At 41.7% G+C, this 20,186-nt stretch overlaps 8 non-coding genes and 1 gene segment (V, D, J or C); 8 read left to right on the forward strand and 1 right to left on the reverse strand.

The window, feature by feature from the left end:
• The first annotated feature begins 2,147 nt into the window (after positions 1-2,147).
• On the forward strand, positions 2,148-2,236 carry trnay-gua (transfer RNA tyrosine (anticodon GUA)). The gene is given in 2 exon segments: positions 2,148-2,184; positions 2,201-2,236. It is a non-coding gene; the product is annotated as a tRNA-Tyr (tRNA).
• Positions 2,237-2,350: 114 nt separating this feature from the next.
• Positions 2,351-2,423, forward strand: trnar-acg (transfer RNA arginine (anticodon ACG)). Its single transcript has one exon. It is a non-coding gene; the product is annotated as a tRNA-Arg (tRNA).
• A 1,097-nt stretch (positions 2,424-3,520) lies between these two features.
• On the forward strand, positions 3,521-3,609 carry trnay-gua (transfer RNA tyrosine (anticodon GUA)). The gene is given in 2 exon segments: positions 3,521-3,557; positions 3,574-3,609. It is a non-coding gene; the product is annotated as a tRNA-Tyr (tRNA).
• Positions 3,610-11,194: 7,585 nt separating this feature from the next.
• trnal-caa (transfer RNA leucine (anticodon CAA)) lies at positions 11,195-11,305 on the forward strand. The gene is made up of 2 exons: positions 11,195-11,232; positions 11,260-11,305. It is a non-coding gene; the product is annotated as a tRNA-Leu (tRNA).
• A 716-nt stretch (positions 11,306-12,021) lies between these two features.
• On the forward strand, positions 12,022-12,094 carry trnak-cuu (transfer RNA lysine (anticodon CUU)). Its single transcript has one exon. It is a non-coding gene; the product is annotated as a tRNA-Lys (tRNA).
• A 529-nt stretch (positions 12,095-12,623) lies between these two features.
• trnal-caa (transfer RNA leucine (anticodon CAA)) lies at positions 12,624-12,734 on the forward strand. The gene is made up of 2 exons: positions 12,624-12,661; positions 12,689-12,734. It is a non-coding gene; the product is annotated as a tRNA-Leu (tRNA).
• Positions 12,735-13,449: 715 nt separating this feature from the next.
• On the forward strand, positions 13,450-13,522 carry trnak-cuu (transfer RNA lysine (anticodon CUU)). The gene has a single exon. It is a non-coding gene; the product is annotated as a tRNA-Lys (tRNA).
• A 522-nt stretch (positions 13,523-14,044) lies between these two features.
• trnal-caa (transfer RNA leucine (anticodon CAA)) lies at positions 14,045-14,155 on the forward strand. The gene is made up of 2 exons: positions 14,045-14,082; positions 14,110-14,155. It is a non-coding gene; the product is annotated as a tRNA-Leu (tRNA).
• A 594-nt stretch (positions 14,156-14,749) lies between these two features.
• Positions 14,750-15,925, reverse strand: LOC142385847 (Ig kappa-b4 chain C region-like). The segment is given in 2 exon segments: positions 14,750-15,158; positions 15,843-15,925. A coding segment is annotated over 1 exon segment (252 nt).
• Positions 15,926-20,186: the final 4,261 nt, after the last annotated feature.

Raw genomic sequence — 20,186 nt, forward strand, 5'->3', positions numbered from 1 at the left:
CCCTCTGGTGAAACTCTAACTAAAGAGCAGTGGCTGGAAGAAATTAAAAAGAAGACACAAGTGTACTCATTTATACTTTTTGAGCATTTACAAACTTTTTTTGTTGTATATACTTTATATTGTGGTACAGTCTTTCCACCTCCGTTGGCATTACTGGGCGCTTCGAACAAGTGCACCACCATTTGTCGGCGGTCACCCTGTGTCTCACAGCTGCAGCTGTGGCTCCAACTTCAGCTGGGACCACTTCTCTGTCCCTCCTCTCTCTCTCTGCCCGTTCTAACTCCATCTGGGGAAGTTCGGCATCTGTATATTCTGGTTCATAAAGATATCTCTTTAGCTCTGTGGTAAAAGGGATGTCTTCATCATCAGTGTCGTAGTCAGACATGATTACGCTAACTTTCCGAGCAGTAAACACCGTGAAACAGGCGCAGCTGTTGGCAGCGCGCATTGATACTGCAACCTAGTGCCAAGCCATTGTGAGGTGTAACTTTTTCGCAATATACGATTTTGTGATAGAAATGTATTACTCTTTTGAATGCATATTCTTTTGAGAAGAAAAACGCTTTATATGTGAAGCCCCAGCCAACTAGCCGGACTACTTACTTCACCCCCAAAACGAGGCTGTAACTCAGCTCACAGGACGCAGCGGGGCGTAAGAAAATGTTCATAAATAATATTTCTAGTATGGGATGTTGTACAGCTTCATGTCAAAAGAGGCGAACTATCCCTTTAAGCCTGGTTACATGCATTCATACAGGATTCATGAAAAGAATGTTGGTGCTGCTCCCTTCGATAGCTCAGTTGGTAGAGCGGAGGACTGTAGGTGCCCAACAACAGTTATCCTGAGGTCGCTGGTTCAATTCCGGCTCGAAGAATGTGCCAAGCTTTTGTATACAGAGGCTCTTTTGGCCAAGCTTTTGGAATATGCTGTTTTACGAAAGACTGTACCACTCTCTATCGGATTTGCTAAGGGCTTGTGGTGCAATGGATAATGCGTCTGACTACGGATCAGAAGTTTCTAGGTTCAGCTCCTGGCAAGCTTGGCACGCTGGTTTTAGTCTCTCACTTCTCCCACTGCTATAGAACAGGATCGCTTTAAACCTTCTACTCCCTGGGTATCCCAGCTCACTTACGCCCCAAAGATACCTCACAGTGTGTCGTCTTGCAACACATGTGGCTGACCCCACACCGTAAGGAAAGCTCGTCTTCCTCTTTATCTCTGCTGTCAATGATTTTACTCCAAACACAAAAAAAAACATGCCTGCCAGCCACATGCCGCAGAGCTACATATGCAATCCTTGGGATACGAAGGTGTTTCGGATCACATCAAAGCCACACACGACAAAAACCCACAACCGGCCGTGATCGTATAGTGGTTAGTACTCTGCGTTGTAGTCGCAGCATCCCCGGTTCGAATCCGGGTCACGGCAACCCCCTGACTGAATTTGTTTGCATCGCTGAAAAAAGATCCCATTTTCAACTTAGATTTCTTAAACTTTAAAAAAAAAAGAATTTGTCTACAGGCCTCTGTCCCGTATCAAAGGTCTGAAAGAATCAAACAGCACAAATGCAGAAGGTCTGCCCATTTAAAGAGCATAAAAGGGGTCAAAGTATCAAACAGGCCCCAATGAGAAATAGTGCCTTTTTAATGAGTCGCCAAGGCCGCATATGTTCTGTGTTTTTGAGCTCTTCTAAAGGGAGGGTTTTCACACACCGCCACACCCAAAGTATAAACATCCTAACAACAGAAGATGAAAATCATGTGCCAAATGAATGGATGGATATACCTGACAAAAAAGAACCAAAACAAAATGGCTGGACTTTTGCGCTGGACAATGTGAGGGTATATTGAGGATCAACATCTGTGTTGTACGATGTGGAGACTTTCCCAGATAGATGCCAGATATCTTTTTGTAACGACTAAATGCATGATAGAAACTGGGGCTGATTTGATCTGAAACGCATCTGAAACTGATGGTTTCTCATCACTTTTTGTGTTTATTTAACTGATGAACAGGCCCAAAACCCTGGCTCCCTTCCATAACTCATTTGGTACAGCAGAGAACTGCAGGTGTCCCATGATATGCAGCTTAAGCCTGGTTACATGCATTCATACAGGATTCATGAAAAGGATGTTGGCTTTGCTCCCTTCGATAGCTCAGTTGGTAGAGCGGAGGACTGTAGGTGCCCAACAACAGTTATCCTTAGGTCGCTGGTTCAATTCCGGCTCGAAGGATGTGCCAAGATTTTGTATACAGAGGCTCTTTTGGCCAACTCCGTCAATCCTTTCAAAGCTTTTGGAATATGCTGTTTTACGAAAGACTGTTCCACTCTCTATCAGATTTGCTAAGGGCTAGTGGCGCAATGGATAACGCGTCTGACTACGGCTCAGAAGATTCTAGGTTCAACTCCTGGCTAGCTCGGCATGCTGGTTTTAGTCTCTCACTTCTCCCACTGCTATAGAACAGGATCGCTTTAAACCTTCTACTCCCTGGGTATCCCAGCTCACTTAGGCCCCAAAGATACCTCACAGTGTGTCGTCTTGCAACACATGTGGCTGACCCCACACCGTAAGGAAAGCTCGTCTTCCTCTTTATCTCTGCTGTCAATGATTTTGCTCCAAACACAAAAAAAAAACATGCCTGCCAGCCACATGCCGCAGAGCTACATATGCTATCCTTGGGATACCAAGGTGTTTCGGATCACATCAAAGCCACACACGACAACAACCCACAACCGGCCGTGATCGTATAGTGGTTAGTACTCTGCGTTGTGGTCGCAGCAACCCAGGTTCGAATCCAGGTCACGGCAACCCCCCGACAGGATTTGTTTGCATCGCTGAAAAAAGATCCCACTTACATTTCTTAAACTTTAAAAAAAATAATTTTGTCTACAGGCCTCTGTCCCGTATCAAAGGTCTGAAAGAATCAAACAGCACAAATGCAGAAGGTCTGCCCATTTAAAGAGCATAAAAGGGGTCAAAGTATCAAACAGGCCCCAATGAGAAATAGTGCCTTTTTAATGAGTCGCCAAGGCCGCATATGTTCTGTGTTTTTGAGCTCTTCTAAAGGGAGGGTTTTCACACACCGCCACACCCAAAGTATAAACATCCTAACAACAGAAGATGAAAATCGTGTGCCAAATGAATGGATGGATATACCTGACAAAAAAGAACCAAAACAAAAAGGCTGGACTTTTGCGCTGGACAATGTGAGGGTATATTGAGGATCAACATCTGTGTTGGACGATGTGGAGACTTTCCCAGATAGATGCCAGATATGTTTTTGTAACGACTAAATGCATGATAGAAACTGAGGCTGATTTGATCTGAAACGCATCTGAAACTGATGGTTTCTCATCACTTTTTGTGTTTATTTAACTGATAAACAGGCCAAAGCCCCTGGCTCCCTTCCATAACTCATTTGGTACAGCAGAGAACTGCAGGTGTCCCATGATATGCATCTTAAGCCTGGTTACATGCATTCATACAGGATTCATGAAAAGGATGTGGGCTTTGCTCCCTTCGATAGCTCAGTTGGTAGAGCGGAGGACTGTAGGTGCCCAACAACAGTTATCCTTAGGTCGCTGGTTCAATTCCGGCTCGAAGGATGTGCCAAGCTTTTGTATACAGAGGCTCTTTTGGCCAACTCCGTCAATCCTTTCAAAGCTTTTGGAATATGCTGTTTTACGAAAGACTGTTCCACTCTCTATAGCACTTGCCAAGGGCTAGTGGCGCAATGGATAATGCGTCTGACTACGGATCAGAAGATTCTAGGTTCAGCTCCTGGCTAGCTCGGCACGCTGGTTTTAGTCTCTCACTTCTCCCACTGCTATAGAACAGGATCGATTTAAACCTTCTACTCCCTGGGTATCCCAGCTCACTTACGCCCCAAAGATACCTCACAGTGTGTCGTCTTGCAACACATGTGGCTGACCCCACACCGTAAGGAAAGCTCGTCTTCCTCTTTATCTCTGCTGTCAATGATTTTGCTCCAAACACAAAAAAAAAACATGCCTGCCAGCCACATGCCGCAGAGCTACATATGCTATCCTTGGGATACGAAGGTGTTTCGGATCACATCAAAGCCACACACGACAAAAACCCACAACCGGCCGTGATCGTATAGTGGTTAGTACTCTGCGTTGTGGTCGCAGCAACCCCGGTTCAAATCTGGGTCACTGCAACCCCCGATCTAATTTGTTTGCATCGCTGAAAAAAGATCCCACTTTCAACTTAGATTTCTTAAACTTTAAAAAAAATAATTTTGTCTACAGGCCTCTGTCCCGTATCAAAGGTCTGAAAGAATCAAACAGCACAAATGCAGAAGGTCTGCCCATTTAAAGAGCATAAAAGGGGTCAAAGTATCAAACAGGCCCCAATGAGAAATAGTGCCTTTTTAATGAGTCGCCAAGGCCGCATATGTTCTGTGTTTTTTAGCTCTTCTAAAGGGAGGGTTTTCACACACCGCCACACCCAAAGTATAAATATCCTAACAACAGAAGATGAAAATCATGTGCCAAAAGAATGGATGGATAGACCTGACAAAAAAGAACCAAAACAAAAAGGCTGGACTTTTGCGCTGGACAATGTGAGGGTACATTGAGGATCAACATCTGTGTTGGACGATGTGGAGACTTTCCCAGATAGATGCCAGATATGTTTTTGTAACGACTAAATGCATGATAGAAACTGAGGCTGATTTGATCTGAAACGCATCTGAAACTGATGGTTTCTCATCACTTTTTGTGTTTATTTAACTGATAAACAGGCCCAAGCCCCTGGCTCCCTTCCATAACTCATTTGGTACAGCAGAGAACTGCAGGTGTCCCATGATACGCATCTTAAGCCTGGTTACATGCATTCATACAGGATTAATGAAAAGGATGTGGGCTTTGCTCCCTTCGATAGCTCAGTTGGTAGAGCGGAGGACTGTAGGTGCCCGACAACAGTTATCCTTAAGGCCGGCGCACACCTTCACGATTCGTGTACGATTTTGTCGGCCCGATGACTTCGCATGGGAATTGTAAAGGTGTGCGGTAGCAGCCGACAAACGATTTTGTCGTTTGTCGTTTCATCGGATCAAATCAAACATGTTTGATATTTCCATACGAATTTTCCTTGTTCCGAATACAATCGTATGTGTGTGCGGTCTCTGTTCCGATGTCATCGTGCAGGATTATTTAAACAGCCAATGGGAATAGCGCACTTAGTCACGTTGGACGACTACGACACAAATATGGCTGCCTCCAGTTTGAAAGTCACGTGATTTGTGGCTTCCTATTTTGGTCATGTGATAACATTCGGTCAAAAAACTCGTAGGTTCGCAAGTGTGTGCGGTGGACGTGCGAGCGTGTCAAATACGGTCCGAATTGTTATGCCGATCACCCGACAAACGATGCAACGATGACATCGTAAAGGTGTGCAGATTGCTCCTGCTGGACCCATTCCCTCTCCACCACTTGCTCGTAAGCCCTATGTCCGCACTGTGGAGAACAACAAGTGTAGTCTGTGCCACCAGCCCCGCAACAAAGATACTGGCCACAGCCAGTATTATGGCCACATTTACTGCCCACAGACAGCTGTTGTGCCACTTGACCAGTGGATGGAGGAGATGAAGAGGAAGAGGGCAGAAAAAAAAATGTACTCATTCTTTTCATTGACTGTTATTGTGTGTGTGTGTGTGTGTGTGTGTGTGTGTGTGTGTGTGTGTGTGTGTGTGTGTGTGTGTGTGTGTGTATGTATGTATGTGTGAGAGAGTGCCAAAAGTTCTGTTCTGTTCGGTTCTGTTTCAGTGAGACAGGAGGGACTTAACATACTTTATAACAGAATCCTCTTGAATAACAGGACAGTGAGTGTCATCCACTGAATGTGATTGTGAAAACCAAAGCCAGAATCATTTACATTTATTCACAAAACACAACACTCTTTGCTGCTCAATTTGGAATTTGTTTCAATCATTTGTGCTGCACAGATGCAGTCTCTCAAATAATTGAGATTACCATAAAGAAGGAGGGGAAACATGATAGGGAGTTATTTACATTTACAGTTGTAGACTGTTAATACTGTTTTAACTTTAAATGTAGCATATGGAAATTTGAGTTAATAATTTTAATATTGTATCATATTCATTTCATCATATTAAATGCATTCATGTGCGTAATTGCATAATCACAGGGTTATTACTTTGGTGATTTGTATGGAAAAAGAGTTCCTGTGTTAAAATGACTACATTACCCAAAATACATTGCGAGACGAGAGCGCAAGCTAAGATGCAAGTGATATGTATCCCGCAAGAGACATGACTATTAAAGTGATGATAAACCTTGCAATAAGTGCAGAACTGTGTGTAAACAATGTTGAGAAGATAGAAGAGTAGATAAAAAGTATATAAAGTGTACGTTCTCCTCCTTTTCTTTCTCTCTCTTTCCCCCCTTTTTCCTCTCTTGTTTTTTCTTTCCCCTCGCCGGGTAGTCCCTTTTGCCCCATTTTTGGCCAAATGGATAAGGCACTGGCCTCCTAAGCCAGGGATTGTGGGTTCAAGTCCCATCTGAGGTGTGTAGTAGTGATGTGTCGGTCGCGAACAATCCGGCTCTAAGAGCTGACTCTTTGAAGTGAACGACAGGAACCGTTTTTTTTTCTTCAGTATCTCGCTGTCTCTCTGCCTCCCTGTCGTTGCGCTTGTGCTCTGGAAGTGCCACAGAGCCGACAGTTTTTTTCCCCACATTGGTTTTTTTGTCCTTCGGTACCTTGCAGATGGAGGTGTTCTCCATCTCTAGGCCTATTAGTTAAAAACTGGTGTTGTTCACATGGTCTTTTTTTATCCTTCATAGTTTTATACTTTAATTTAATAGAACTGTATTTGATATTTGTATTGTGGCCCCTTTTTTGTCATGAAGCTGCTTTGATACTTTTTCATATTGTGGTGGGTGTTTGTATTTTATCTGTTTAATTTATTTTAAGTTATTTTTGTGGAAGTGGTGCTATTTTGTGATAATTTAATTGGTTATAATAAAACTTTTATTTATAAAGCACTGTTATGCAGCATTTTTACTCATCATAAGTGCTTAACAATGTCAATAATGAAACAAAATGTTATAAAATTAGGTTTAAGCTATTAATAATTAATAATGTAAAAATATATATGGGGAGCCGTTTGGGAGCCGAAAGAGTCGGCTCTCCACAGTAAGAAGAGCCATTAGAGCCGCATCTCGAAAAAGAGCCGAAAATCCCATCAGAGGTGTGTAGCAGAGTGGCGCAGCGGAAGCGTGCTGGGCCCATAACCCAGAGGTCAATAGACCAAAATCATCCTCTGCTATGTATACATTTTCAAATCAAACTCGACATCTCTCATTAAAAAACCTGGAAAAGATGATGTAACACTCAGCAACATCACAGTTGACACTTGACCAACTCTGAAAACCTTTCTACACACTCTTAATTAAAACTAGTTTGGTGTGCTCACGAGTGTTCTCCAATGTCCACTTTTCTGATATAAGTAAAAAATAAGAATTATTGTTGTCAAAAGACTGAAATCTTTCACTTTTGTTAAATGGATTAGAGGATCGTTTACCCGATCTCTTTAAGTTGTGTTTTTTATTTTGAATAGTCACGTGGATAAGGCACTGGCCTCCTAAAGCTGGGCATGCACTGTGCTATTTTTGGCCCAATGTCGACAAGACTTTCACTCGTGCGACTATTTTGGAGATCGGACCAAGTTTTGGCTCAATCGTGCGTCTCGCATCGTGTAGTATACATGGGGTAACGACAAACAATTAAGCCCTCCCGACCACCTCCCGATCGTTCGGATGAAAATCAAACTTGTTTGAAATCCTGGTCGCCGCTCGTGAGGCTCTCGCACAGTTGAAGCAGTTGCACGTGGCGATTGACCTCATCTTGTCACACTACGCAGAGCCAAGCAGAATGTCCAGCAAAGAGGTGTTCTTTTGCTGGGGAGAGGCCGAGTGCTCCTGCTCAATCGTTTCCAGTTGTTGCTTGGCTCTTTTGATATAAATTATCAGAGCCTGAATTTGTACTTGTACCTTCAAAGCATCCTCGGGTGACAGGAACTTCATCCTACGAAAGCGGGGGTCAAGGGCAGCAGCAATGATGGCCACATTTTGTCCATTCTCTTTGAAGCAGACTCAGACTCCCACCTTGCCTTCATCTCTTGGTCTGCAGCAATCTGAAAAGAGTTCACAGAAGCAGACTTGTATGTGGTTTTCTTTGTAGACTTATGGAGACCCTTCAGCAGTGGAGGTAAAACAGATATTGTGACATAGGACTCTCCACTGAGAAAAACAGTGGCCTGTTCGAAAGGCTTGAGGACCTGCTCCAGTTCCTCTAGTAAGATCCACTGATCATTCCTCAAATCCATGTATTGCTTCCCACGCTGTGTAACGTCTGGGTCAGAAAGTGTTGCGACCATCGGCCACCGTTGTTCCAAAAGGCGACTCACCATGTAGTATGAGCTGTTCCATCTTACAGACACATCCTGGAGCAGGGTATGCTCAGATGTACCCCACTGTTTTTGTTTCTGTTTCAGCCTGCTGCTAGCTTTTCTTGAAATGCTTCACAAGAGACCATGCAGCCCCGAGTGTCCTGTCGATCATGGGGTTGTTCTTCAAGGCATGATTTACCACCAACTGAAGCGTATGGCCGGCACAACGATGTGATGCTACCCCATGTTTCTCCTCTAGGATGCGAAGAGCTGCAACAACATTTGCTGCGTTATCATGTACAATCGCCAGTACATCATCTCGAAGGGAGAAATCAAATTTATCTGCCACCATCTCAACCCAAGAGGCAATATTTTCAGCAGTGTGGCGCTCCTCAAGCGGCATTGTAGTTAAGCTAAACGAGGTCACCTCCCAATTTTCATGAATGAAATGACAGGTGACACCTAAATATGCCTCAGTGGCCAGAATGGTCCAAGCATCAGTTGTTAGGGATAGTTTGGAAATGCTATTTTTCTAGTTCACTTTTCACTTTGTCCATGGTAACCATATACTTCTTCTCCATTAAGTCAGTGAAGTGGCGCCTGGATGGAAGGGTGTATCCTGAGTGGAAAGTGTTTATCATTTCATGGAAGCCTTCACCTTCAACAATCGCAAGGGGCCTCATGTCCTTCACAATCATAGAAACGATCCTGTTTGTGTACACACTAGCCTCCTGGGGTGTGCAAGGTGCCTGGTTCTTTTTATGAAAAAAGTCCGCCACACTGCTTTGCTTACTCCTGTAAAGGCAAAAAACATAAAGTACATGAATATTCACAGCAGCAAATCAAAAATATAGCATCGTCCACATCATTGCTGTTATTATGATACATTTAGCTAACAGTAGGCTATACTACAGCCATCTCAGAGGCTCAACTTAAAAAAATATTTATGTAATTTAAATTGTCAACTTGTAATGCGTGTTTACTACTACTATTTGCATCACAAAATGTTGTCCAGGAAAAAGTCAGACCTCACTTCGCTTGGCGCTATTTTTGCCTCCCGTTGATATCAATGCGTCCAATGTAAAACTGTGCAGACCGAAGAGCAGACCGAGCAGTCCACTGCTTCCGAGCAGTAAACACCGTAACAGGTGCAGCTATCGCTAGGTGGCTAGGGAGATCGTGCAAAGGTCTCGCGTTGATAGCTACCAGGTATACCTTGGCATCAATGATGGGCATGACCCGCCCTACGGTGTCTTTGATTGACGTATCCTGATACTCCTCGCAAATCAACGCTCTCAGGGATAAAAACAAACTTTTAACTTCCTGGGTAAAATGGGTTCGAGTGGCCATTTGCTTTCCACAGCGTGGTAAACCGAGGGTCGAACTGGCTTCTGTTACTTTCGACATGCCGAAAAGAAAAGTCGTGGGACCTAACACAACAGAAAGAGACTGGCTGCGGAGAAACGTTCCTACACAGACTTTGACGAGATGGAAAAAAATGTATATGCACGCTCTCTGCAGCTCATAAGTGACGTTAAGGTTACAGTTACAGTTAGTGCAGTTCCAACAAGCAAGTATTTTGAGCAGAAAAGGAAATATTTGTCCAAATTACTACTTTAACATTATTCTAATGTAATCTGCTGATCTTTTGCAAAATTAAAAATATTTCTACAACAAGAATGAAATGAATATGATTGTATATAATTGCTCCTAAAATGTACACATACAATATTTTGCAAAAATGCTTGACTTAGCAAAAAACAAAAAAAACCAGTATATTATCATTACGAGTTGAAAACCTGCTTTTACTCAACTCGTGCTTTTCCCTGTAAATTCATTGTCTAATCAAATCAAGTATTTTCTACAATGTTTGCAACAGTTTAGTTTAACTGATAATTGTCCAACTTATATAAGTTTGATATTACACTTTACTACTAAGGGTATTGTATGCAACATTACTGTCTATATTGTTCTTATAAATACCCAAGTCATACAAGTTTCATTTTGTTCAGATTTACTAAGGATCTTATATCTGGTTTCACAGTTGTATGCTTTACATACAAGTTTCAGGCAAAGGACATACAAATTGTGTAAGATTTATCTATATCTTTTCCATATGGGTATAACACTGTCGACATGTTGATGTATATTTCTTTTTTTATATAATTACCCAAAATATGTTTAAAACGTTATAATTTATGTGTGTGCCCCATATTTGTCATGTGGGAGAGTTCTCCTTTGTCCTTGTACCTGTGGGGCTCTTTGAGTGCAGCACCTCCCTTTATGAGCCACCCCTCGCCCTAACCTCTCCCCTTTTGCCAACTGCACTTGATGGGAAAGGTGAGCTTTGTGGCTCTGTGTGCTAGCTGCATATACAAGCTATTTATTGCTAGCTTAAAAACTCATTGTTTGTCATTTCTTTTATGATTTAATTGTACAGACGCTGTATCGGGGCACACCTCTCATTGCATATCTGTGTGTGCCGTACATGTTTCCAGAGTTTCCAGAAAATAAATGAAGATCGCCTCCAATGAAAACTTCGGGTCCTGTGTCCGTGTGGTAATCAGTCAAAAATAATCACAACGCAGGGTGCAGATAAACACCACCGGTTACATAGGTGCTAAAAATGTAGCTGCTACCAGCTGTTACTACCTCATGGAAAACCCTAAAACCTGAGTCGAATATAGTCAAGTAGAGTAGCGTTTTGCATTTTGGTTCACGTTTGTCATATTTTACACGGTCAGGGAAGTAGTGGTGTCAGGATGGCCGAGCGGTCTAAGGCGCCAGACTCAAGGCTTCATTCCTTCCTTAGGACAGGGACTTCTGGTCTCCAAAAGGAGGCGTGGGTTCAAATCCTGCTCCTGACACTAATTTCTTGCTTGAATCTTACTTGCTTATTAGAAGACCATGAAGAAAGCCATGTCAGGCCATGGGGAAAAAGGGCATTTATCTCTGAAGACGGGCCTTCAGTTCCTCCCATTAACATACACAATTCTAATGTGCGATGAGGCAGTTCTCCTGCTACATTAAGCTCTTTTCCACTCGTACTTACTCACAACCACCTCAATGTGGGTGGGGTCGTTATAGCAAGGAGGTCCAAAAGTCCTGTGATGTCACTTTTATTGGACAAAACATGACACAACAATTTAGGACATCAAGGCGAAGGTATACCTGCTACTTGGTCTGTGTCTTTGCATCTAGTAATCCACCTCGTTGATGATCACAGAATACATCAAATCCAACTGTTGCTGTTGCCGGGTTCTTGTTAAGGAGTGGCTTTCATGACTCATCCAGTGACATCACTCCCTGGCCAATCAGTTGCCTGCAGTGTGTAAATGTCACATTTTCGGCTGGACTCAACTCGACCCCGACCGAGTAGGTGCTAAAAATGTACCACCTTGTGCCAGGTGGTATTACCTCAAGGAAAATCCTAACAGCTGAGTGGGATCCAGTCGAGTGGAGTAGGTAGAGGTTGAAAAGGGAGGAATGTGTTCCGATGTCATTTGAAATCTCTGAAAGTTGACTTTGGCTTGTTTTATCTCTTCTTTTTTTTTCGGAAGGCATGTTTTATAACATGTGAATAGCCCAGCTAGCTCAGTCGGTAGAGCATGAGACTCTTAATCTCAGGGTCGTGGGTTCGAGCCCCATGTTGGGCATAGCAGTATTAATAATCAACAGAAGTTTGATCCAGCACTTAAAGTCAAAGTTCAGCTCTGTTACCACCATCACAGCGTCCTCAGTGGCGCCTCTTTGAATGATCACAAACCTCCTGAAATGCACAATATGAATCAAAAACATTCAAACTTGCGCAAGAGCATTACGTTTACCTTTCTTTGGGCTCATGTCATTTCTGTATTCCCTTTTTGCTCAAGTATGATCATTCACTTTAAAACAAAAGAAGGAAAATCTGAATAACAACCCATGGCCTCTGGCCCTCTCTTATTTTCATTACTCATCCAGTGACATCACTCCCTGGCCAATCAGTGGCCTGCAATCTGTAGACGTCACATTTTCGGCTGGACTCAACTCGAATCCCTGCTGTGTAGGTGCTAAAAATGTAGCTGCTACCAGCTGTTACTACCTCAAGGAAAACCCTAAAACCTGAGTCGAATATAGTCAAGTAGAGTAGCGTTTTGCATTTTGGTTCACGTTTGTCATATTTTACACAGTCAGGGAAGTAATGGTGTCAGGATGGCCGAGTGGTCTAAGGCGCCAGACTCAAGGCTTCATTCCTTCCTTAGCACAGGGACTTCTGGTCTCCAAAAGGAGGCGTGGGTTCAAATCCCACTCCTGACACTAATTTCTTGCTTGAATCTTACTTGCTTATTAGAAGACCTTGAAGAAAGCCATGTCAGGCCATGGTGAAAAAGGGCATTTATCTCTGAAGACGGGCCTTCAGTTCCTCCCATTAACATACACAATTCTGCTGTGCGAGGAGGCAGTTCTCCTGCTACATTAAGCTCTTTTCCACTCGTACTTACTCAAACCACCTCAATGTGGGCGGGGTTCTTATAGCAAGGAGGTCCAAAAGTCCTGTGATGTCAGTTTTATGTGACACAAACATGACACAAGTATTTGGGACATCAAGGCAAAGGTATACAAGCTACTTGGTGTATGTCTTTGCGTCTAGCAATCCACCTCGTTGATGATCACAGAATACATCAAATCCAACTGTTGCTGTTGCCGGGTTCTTGTTAAGGAGTGGCTTTCAGGACTCATCCAGTGACATCATTCCCTGGCCAATCAGTTGCCTGCAGTCTGTAAATGTCACATTTTCGGCTGGACTCAACTCGACCCCGACCGAGTAGGTGCTAAAAATGTACCACCTTGTGCCAGGTGGTATTACCTCTTGGAAAACCCTAACAGCTGAGTGGGATCCAGTCGAGTGGAATAGGTAGAGGTTGAAAAGGGAGGAATGTGTTCCGATGTCATTTGAAATCTCTGAAAGTTGACTTTGGCTTGTTTTATCTCTTCTTTTTTTTCGGAAGGCATGTTTTATAACATGTGAATGGCCCGGCTAGCTCAGTCGGTAGAGCATGAGACTCTTAATCTCAGGGTCGTGGGTTCGAGCCCCACGTTGGGCGTAGCAGTTTAAATTGTCAACAGATGTTTGATCTAACACTTAAGTTCAGCTCTGTTACCACCATCACAGCATCCTCAGTGGTGCCTCTTTAAATGATCACAAACCTCCTGTAATGCACAATATGAATAAAAAACATTCAAACTTGCACAAGAGCATTACGTTTACCTTTCTTTGGGCTCATGTCATTTCTGTATTCCCTTTTTGCTCAAGTATGATCATTCACTTTAAAACAAAAGAAGGAAAATCTGAATAACAACCCATGGCCTCTGGCCCTCTCTTGCTTTCATTACTCATCCAGTGACATCACTCCCTGGCCAATCAGTGGCCTGCAGTCTGTAGACGTCACATTTTCGGCTGGACTCAACTCGAATCCCTGCCGTGTAGGTGCTAAAAATGTAGCTGCTACCAGCTGTTACTACCTCATGGAAAACCCTAAAACCTGAGTCGAATATAGTCAAGTGGAGTAGCGTTTTGCATTTTGGTTCACGTTTGTCATATTTTACACAGTCAGGGAAGTAGTGGTGTCAGGATGGCCGAGTGGTCTAAGGCGCCAGACTCAAGGCTTCATTCCTTCCTTAGCACAGGGACTTCTGGTCTCCAAAAGGAGGCGTGGGTTCAAATCCCACTCCTGACACTAATTTCTTTCTTAAATCTTACTTGCTTATTAGAAGACCATGAAGAAAGCCATGTCAGGCCATGGTGAAAAAAGGCATTTATCTCTGAAGACCTTCAGTTCCTCCCATTAATAAAAATATTATACATTGGAAGTTTAAAAATGTTAATTTCACATTTTAGAGTGAAATCATCATCAAAATAATTTTTAGGTAAAACTTCAGACATGAAATGTTGGACATGGATCTGTTTCAAGACCTGATATACAGTAAGTGAGAGTCATTGTTAGTGTCAATGTTAATTAAAGTTTGACTATATTTGGGCCTCAGTCTCCATCCTGGTCTGTTAGATGGTGCTGAGACAGGTTTGTTTTACCGGACTGATGATGTGTTGCTGGAACAGTAATCCTGCCCTGTAGATATTTCCTAACAACCAAAGAAAATTAGATATAACAATCTCTATCAAAGTAGTGTGATATTTAGAGCCTCCTTTTGGACTCAGATAATCTATCTAACTTATTTTAGTGCTGTAAGGTTCAAATGTCATGAAAAAGAAGTAAAAATACAAGTTTGATTTGTTTTTATTATTTCAAACGAACAGAAGCAAGAAACACCTTTAAGATTAAATCAGTAAGACTTTTAAAGCAAAAAGACTGAGAGCAGGAACAGAACAGAACCAGTTTCAGAGTCCCAGTGAGTCAGGTCAGGACTGGGAACACTGGTCTGTCCTCAGTGTCTCTGAGACTGGAGTCTGGCAGCCCTGGATGGCCTCACAGGTCACAGAGCTGGCCTTCTCCCACAGGTCTGCAGGGAGCCTCAGGGTGCTGCTCCAGCTGTAGAGGCCGTCCTTCTGCAGCACAAAGCGGCTCGTGCTCTGATCCAAGCTGCTGCTGCTGCCGTCCACCTTCCAGGACAGACTCCAGTCTGAGGGGAAGCCCTTGTTGGCCAGACACATGAGGGTGGCCTTGCCCTTCTGCAGCCCCTCTGTGGAGGGGGGGAACACCGTCAGGGTGGGACGGGTATCACCTAGGAAACACCAGTCAGGTCAGAGGACAGCAACCATAAAACTGTCAATCAAACAGCAGACAGTTGGACACCTTTAGTGTGAGAGAGTTGACTTTCCACTTGTAGAAGTTTCTGTCACATGTCATTTCTGCTCCATCAGTCACTGACTAACACATTGTTTCACTTCCCTTTAAGAAACCTCTCAGCAGAGACAGAAAATCATCTCATAGTTTTACCAGAAATATCTGAAACTGTACGGGATGTAAAACAAACACATGTGACATTATAAGTTTTACTTCAACATTCTCAAAGGTTAAAATATACATCAGTTAAAAGAATTTTCTGAAGACCAGTTCTAACATTAAATGTTCTTCAGATGGAGCGAAGTCATTATTTAAAAAAACACTGCAAATTATTTCAAATTAAATTTCACACATGGCATTATTCTAATAGAGAATTTAAGATTTAAACCACTCATTGGTCAAATTTAGTCTTTGGACTTTAAAGCTTCTAAAATACAGTTTGACATAAACATAGAAAAATATCATCAAAGCTGATCTGACGACTTCCACAAAGATAAGTAAAACTATGAATCCTGAAATAGTTTAAAATGATGAATAAACATATTTTACTCAGTTTAAGATATTCAAATAATTCCTCAAATATAAAATATTGTATTTCTCCATAAAAACAATATAAACTTACTTCCAACTTCCAGTCTGGTTCCTCCACCAAAAGTCCACCACAGTGATACAAACTCATTGAGCCGCCGTACAAAAACCTCTGACTGCACAGAGACACGGCTCACGGCTTTCTGACTCTGAGACAAACTAACTCACCAAACCTTTTTTTCATTTCTGAACATTTTCCTCTCATCAAACTCTATCGTATTAAAACTGAAAATAACACAGAGCAACAAATCAGATTTCTACATGTGGATTAATATTTTTACATATCACTCAGAAGTGTAAAAATATTCCTTGAGTTATGAAAAAAGACTTATTCATTGCTGTCCTGCTAAACATTTTTTACAGAAGTGAGACATTCTGATCACATTAATTAACAAATAAAAAAGATACTGATACTGATAAATATTTTGAATCAGTAGCACATTAAAGCTATTGATCCACTGATGAGACCAGACATACCCTAACTCAGTCATTATATAAATGAATAATTATTCTATCAACCCTAAATTATATTCTCTCCTACAAAATAAGGATGAAATCCCAGAGCGGGATGTTTCAAACAGGATTAAAGCTAAAGTGTCTAAAGACTCAAGAGACTCACTCCAGAACAAGAAATCTTTCCACACAGCAAAGTGTTTTCTCTATAAAGAAACATCACTATATTTTCAGTGCTTCCAGAACATTATATTCTTATGGTTGTCTGAATAAAGTTTAACATACTTACATTTTGTCTCGTGTGAAAATTCCACAGATATAACAGCACATCTTTTACATGTTCAGAAATGTTTTTATGGAGGTGGGAAGAGGTGTAGGGTGGCGTTATTGTCCAAGTGCTTTTCACCTTTCAACTTTGCTCAGTGTTGCAGTATGTTTGGGTGAGATGTGAATAAAAACATGGTTATATTTTGACATCATGCATTGTAAAAAAACCAAAAAAAATTAAACCATTATGATGTTTTTGATATGAGGTCAAATGTATCCGTTGTGTGTTGACTGGGCCCTAAAAGCACAAACCCCATAAGTTAGCTACTTTATCCAATCCAGGGTCTCAGGTGGCTGGAGCCAATCCCAGCTGTCATTGGTTGTTAGGCAGGGTGCACCTTGGACAGGTCCATCACTCTATTTGTCCATTAGTCCATTACACTTGACTTATAAACACGTAATTTATCTATTTATATTAATCATCATCAGAGAGTTCCAACTCCCTGTTGGAGTCAGTCAGAGCATTTCCATAGAGAGCCACTTTGCATCAGCAGCACCATGCTCCAGTGCTCTGGGAGACTTTATAGTCCTGAGAGTTGAACACTGGATGACTGACAGCTGACCTTCATGACACCAGAAGCCACAGAAATCCTCCTCATCAGAAACATGACTTTGATCTGCGTCCTCATCTGGACTCTCCTCTGCTGCTGCTTCACAGGTAAAGTCCAGAGAATCAAACTCCTCTCCTCTATGAACATCCGTCCCTCTGAAATGAAGCCGACAAAAGCATGAAGCTGCTTTATGTTTTTGTCTCTGTATCCTCAGAGTCCAGAGGTCAGGTCACAGTGACTCAGGCTGGAGCAGTGAGCTCTGCTGTGGGAGGCTCCGTCACCATCGCATGTAAAACCAGTCACAATGTTCGTGACTCCAACTATTTAGCCTGGTACCAACAGAGAGATGGAGAAACTCTCAAACTGCTCATTTATGCTGTTAGCAGCAGAGCATCAGGGATTTCAGATCGTTTTACAGGCAGTGGATCAAACTCTGACTTCACTCTGACCATCAGTGGAGTTCAGGCTGAAGATGCTGCAGTTTATTACTGTCAGAGTCTCCATAACATCAACAGTCAGTGGGTGCTCACACAGTGAAAAACAGTCGTACAAAAACCTCCCTCAGTCAGCCTGAACAGAAACTGAACCGACAGCTACAGAGACTGATACAGTTCACTGAGGACACACACACACAATTCTGTGAAGCAAAATAGATATTACTTAAATTATTAATCATCTATTAATATTTTATTACTTAGTTTCTTATCTGACTGATTTAAAAAACGTGGGGGAACAACATGGGAAAATCCATAAAAAAATTGTTCATGACCTCTGACCTCATCATCATCACTTACCATCATCTCAGCAATATCCATTTAGAAAACATGAATGCACTCCTCAGTTATCCCCATTTTCATAAATGAATGACTGGATGGCCCAGAAGAAAAGTCTAAATCTTCCAATTTAACAGTACATTGATTTAGATTAATACACATATGTTTAGTTACTCTGACTCTGAAACAAACAAAGTTACTCAACAAAACAATGATGAATTTACGAGTTGATTTCAAATAAAAATATATGAACATATAACACATAATAACGCTGTGTATTATTGTATTTAGCATTTACAATTCATGGCAAGATATGAAAGAGTCAGACAGTCTAATTTACTGGTAGATCTCTATTTAAATCACTTTCTAGAATAATTTAACAGTATTGCATTAAAAAGGTTCATTGATTAAAAAATGTCCTCTGTAGTTGACATTTGTGGTTATTTTATCCATTTTGTTCTGGATTTTTTTTTTTAAAAGATGGAAGGGATTCACTGACAGAGGCAGAGAGAATTTTACTGCAGATCGTTCGAGTAAACTCAGATTTTGAGTTGTCTGATGAGGAAGATGGAGAAAGGTTAGCCTAGGTTATCCAAACATTCAGATGTATTGGGCCTCACACACCAGAGTTCAAATAGTAGCAGAATCCATGACCAGAAATCTGTTCTACAAACTAAGAAATTCCATTAAGATTATCAATGAGCTTGACGTATCTGATGAGGACAAAAGCAAAGATCTCCTGTGGAAAGTCAGGCCTCTCCCAGACAAAATGAGGCAAGGATGTTTAAGTCTGCCAAGACATTTGTCCACTGATGAGCAAATGATTCCATTTACTGGTCGCTGCCCTGTTGGGCAGTATGTTAGGGGCAAACCATACCCAACTGGACTGAAAGTGTTTGTCTTCGCCACACCAACTGGTATGGTCTTAGATTTTGTGGTCTACCAAGGCAAGACCACCTTCAGAGTCACAGAGGGACAGGGCATTGGAGAACAAGCTGTCCTCCATCTGGTCCAATCCCTTCCCAAAGGAACCCACCTGTTCTTTGACAGGTTCTTTATGACCGTCAACCTCCTGGAGCGTCTGATGGCAAAGGGAGTGTCAGGAATCTGAACCCTTGTGATCAACAGAATTCCAAAGGAGTGCAATATTACAGGGGAGAAGGCATCAAAAAGAAAGGAAGAGGGGCATCTGAGATGGTGGTCAGACCAAGTCCTCCTGAACTTGCTGTCATTAAGTGGTTTGACAATAAGCCAGTGGACATGGCATCCTCTGCCTATGGCAGTGAGCCTGAGGACTCTGGGGATCACCGATGCGTGGCTTCAGTATGAGACTGACTGCCAGTTCTTATGTTGAAATAGATATTTTCATTGAATTTATTGATTGTCATCGTGGTTTAGGTTCACATGTATGAAATTCTAATTTATACTGTAGTGGACACGTGATATCTTTAATATTAAATTTATTATTTTGTTTTTTAAATATTTGCATTAGGTTAGCATTGGGTTAACAACTAGGAAAAATGGATAAAATTGTGATATGACGATAATTTTTTCTCCTGATAGTCAGGACTGAAACCAAAAATGATACTAAAGGAGAAAGAAGTTCCATACAAGACATGACTTGAGTTTTTTTTTTTCTTTTTTTTTTTTCATTTAGCTTTTTCAATTTTTTTTAAATGAAATCTATTACATTTTTAGAATGAAACAAGCTGTACACACAATATTTCTCGAAAAGTTAAAGTATGATAAAATAGGAATACAGGAGTTTTCAGTGAATACTTGTATGAATTGGCTGTTAATCCTTACACATGCATTTTAAAATTTGTTGAAACATTTCAAATAATAAAAAAAACACCATTTAATTTAAATGATTTATTATTTATTTCCAAATTGACAAAAAATAAATTAATAAGTAATTAGAACAGAAACATTTAAAGAAATCATTTACAGTTTCTAATCAATTTCTTAATGATAAGAAATGTTGGAGTCAGTCAGAGCATTTCCATAGAGAGCCACTTTGCATCAGCAGCACCATGCTCCAGTGCTCTGGGAGACTTTATAGTCCTGAGAGTTGAACACTGGATGACTGACAGCTGACCTTCATGACACCAGAAGCCACAGAAATCCTCCTCATCAGAAACATGACTTTGATCTGCGTCCTCATCTGGACTCTCCTCTGCTGCTGCTTCACAGGTAAAGTCCAGAGAATCAAACTCCTCTCCTCTATGAACATCCGTCCCTCTGAAATGAAGCCGACAAAAGCATGAAGCTGCT

Source organism: Odontesthes bonariensis, chromosome 8 (genome assembly GCF_027942865.1).
Source record: "Odontesthes bonariensis isolate fOdoBon6 chromosome 8, fOdoBon6.hap1, whole genome shotgun sequence".
Lineage (NCBI taxonomy): Eukaryota > Metazoa > Chordata > Actinopteri > Atheriniformes > Atherinopsidae > Odontesthes > Odontesthes bonariensis.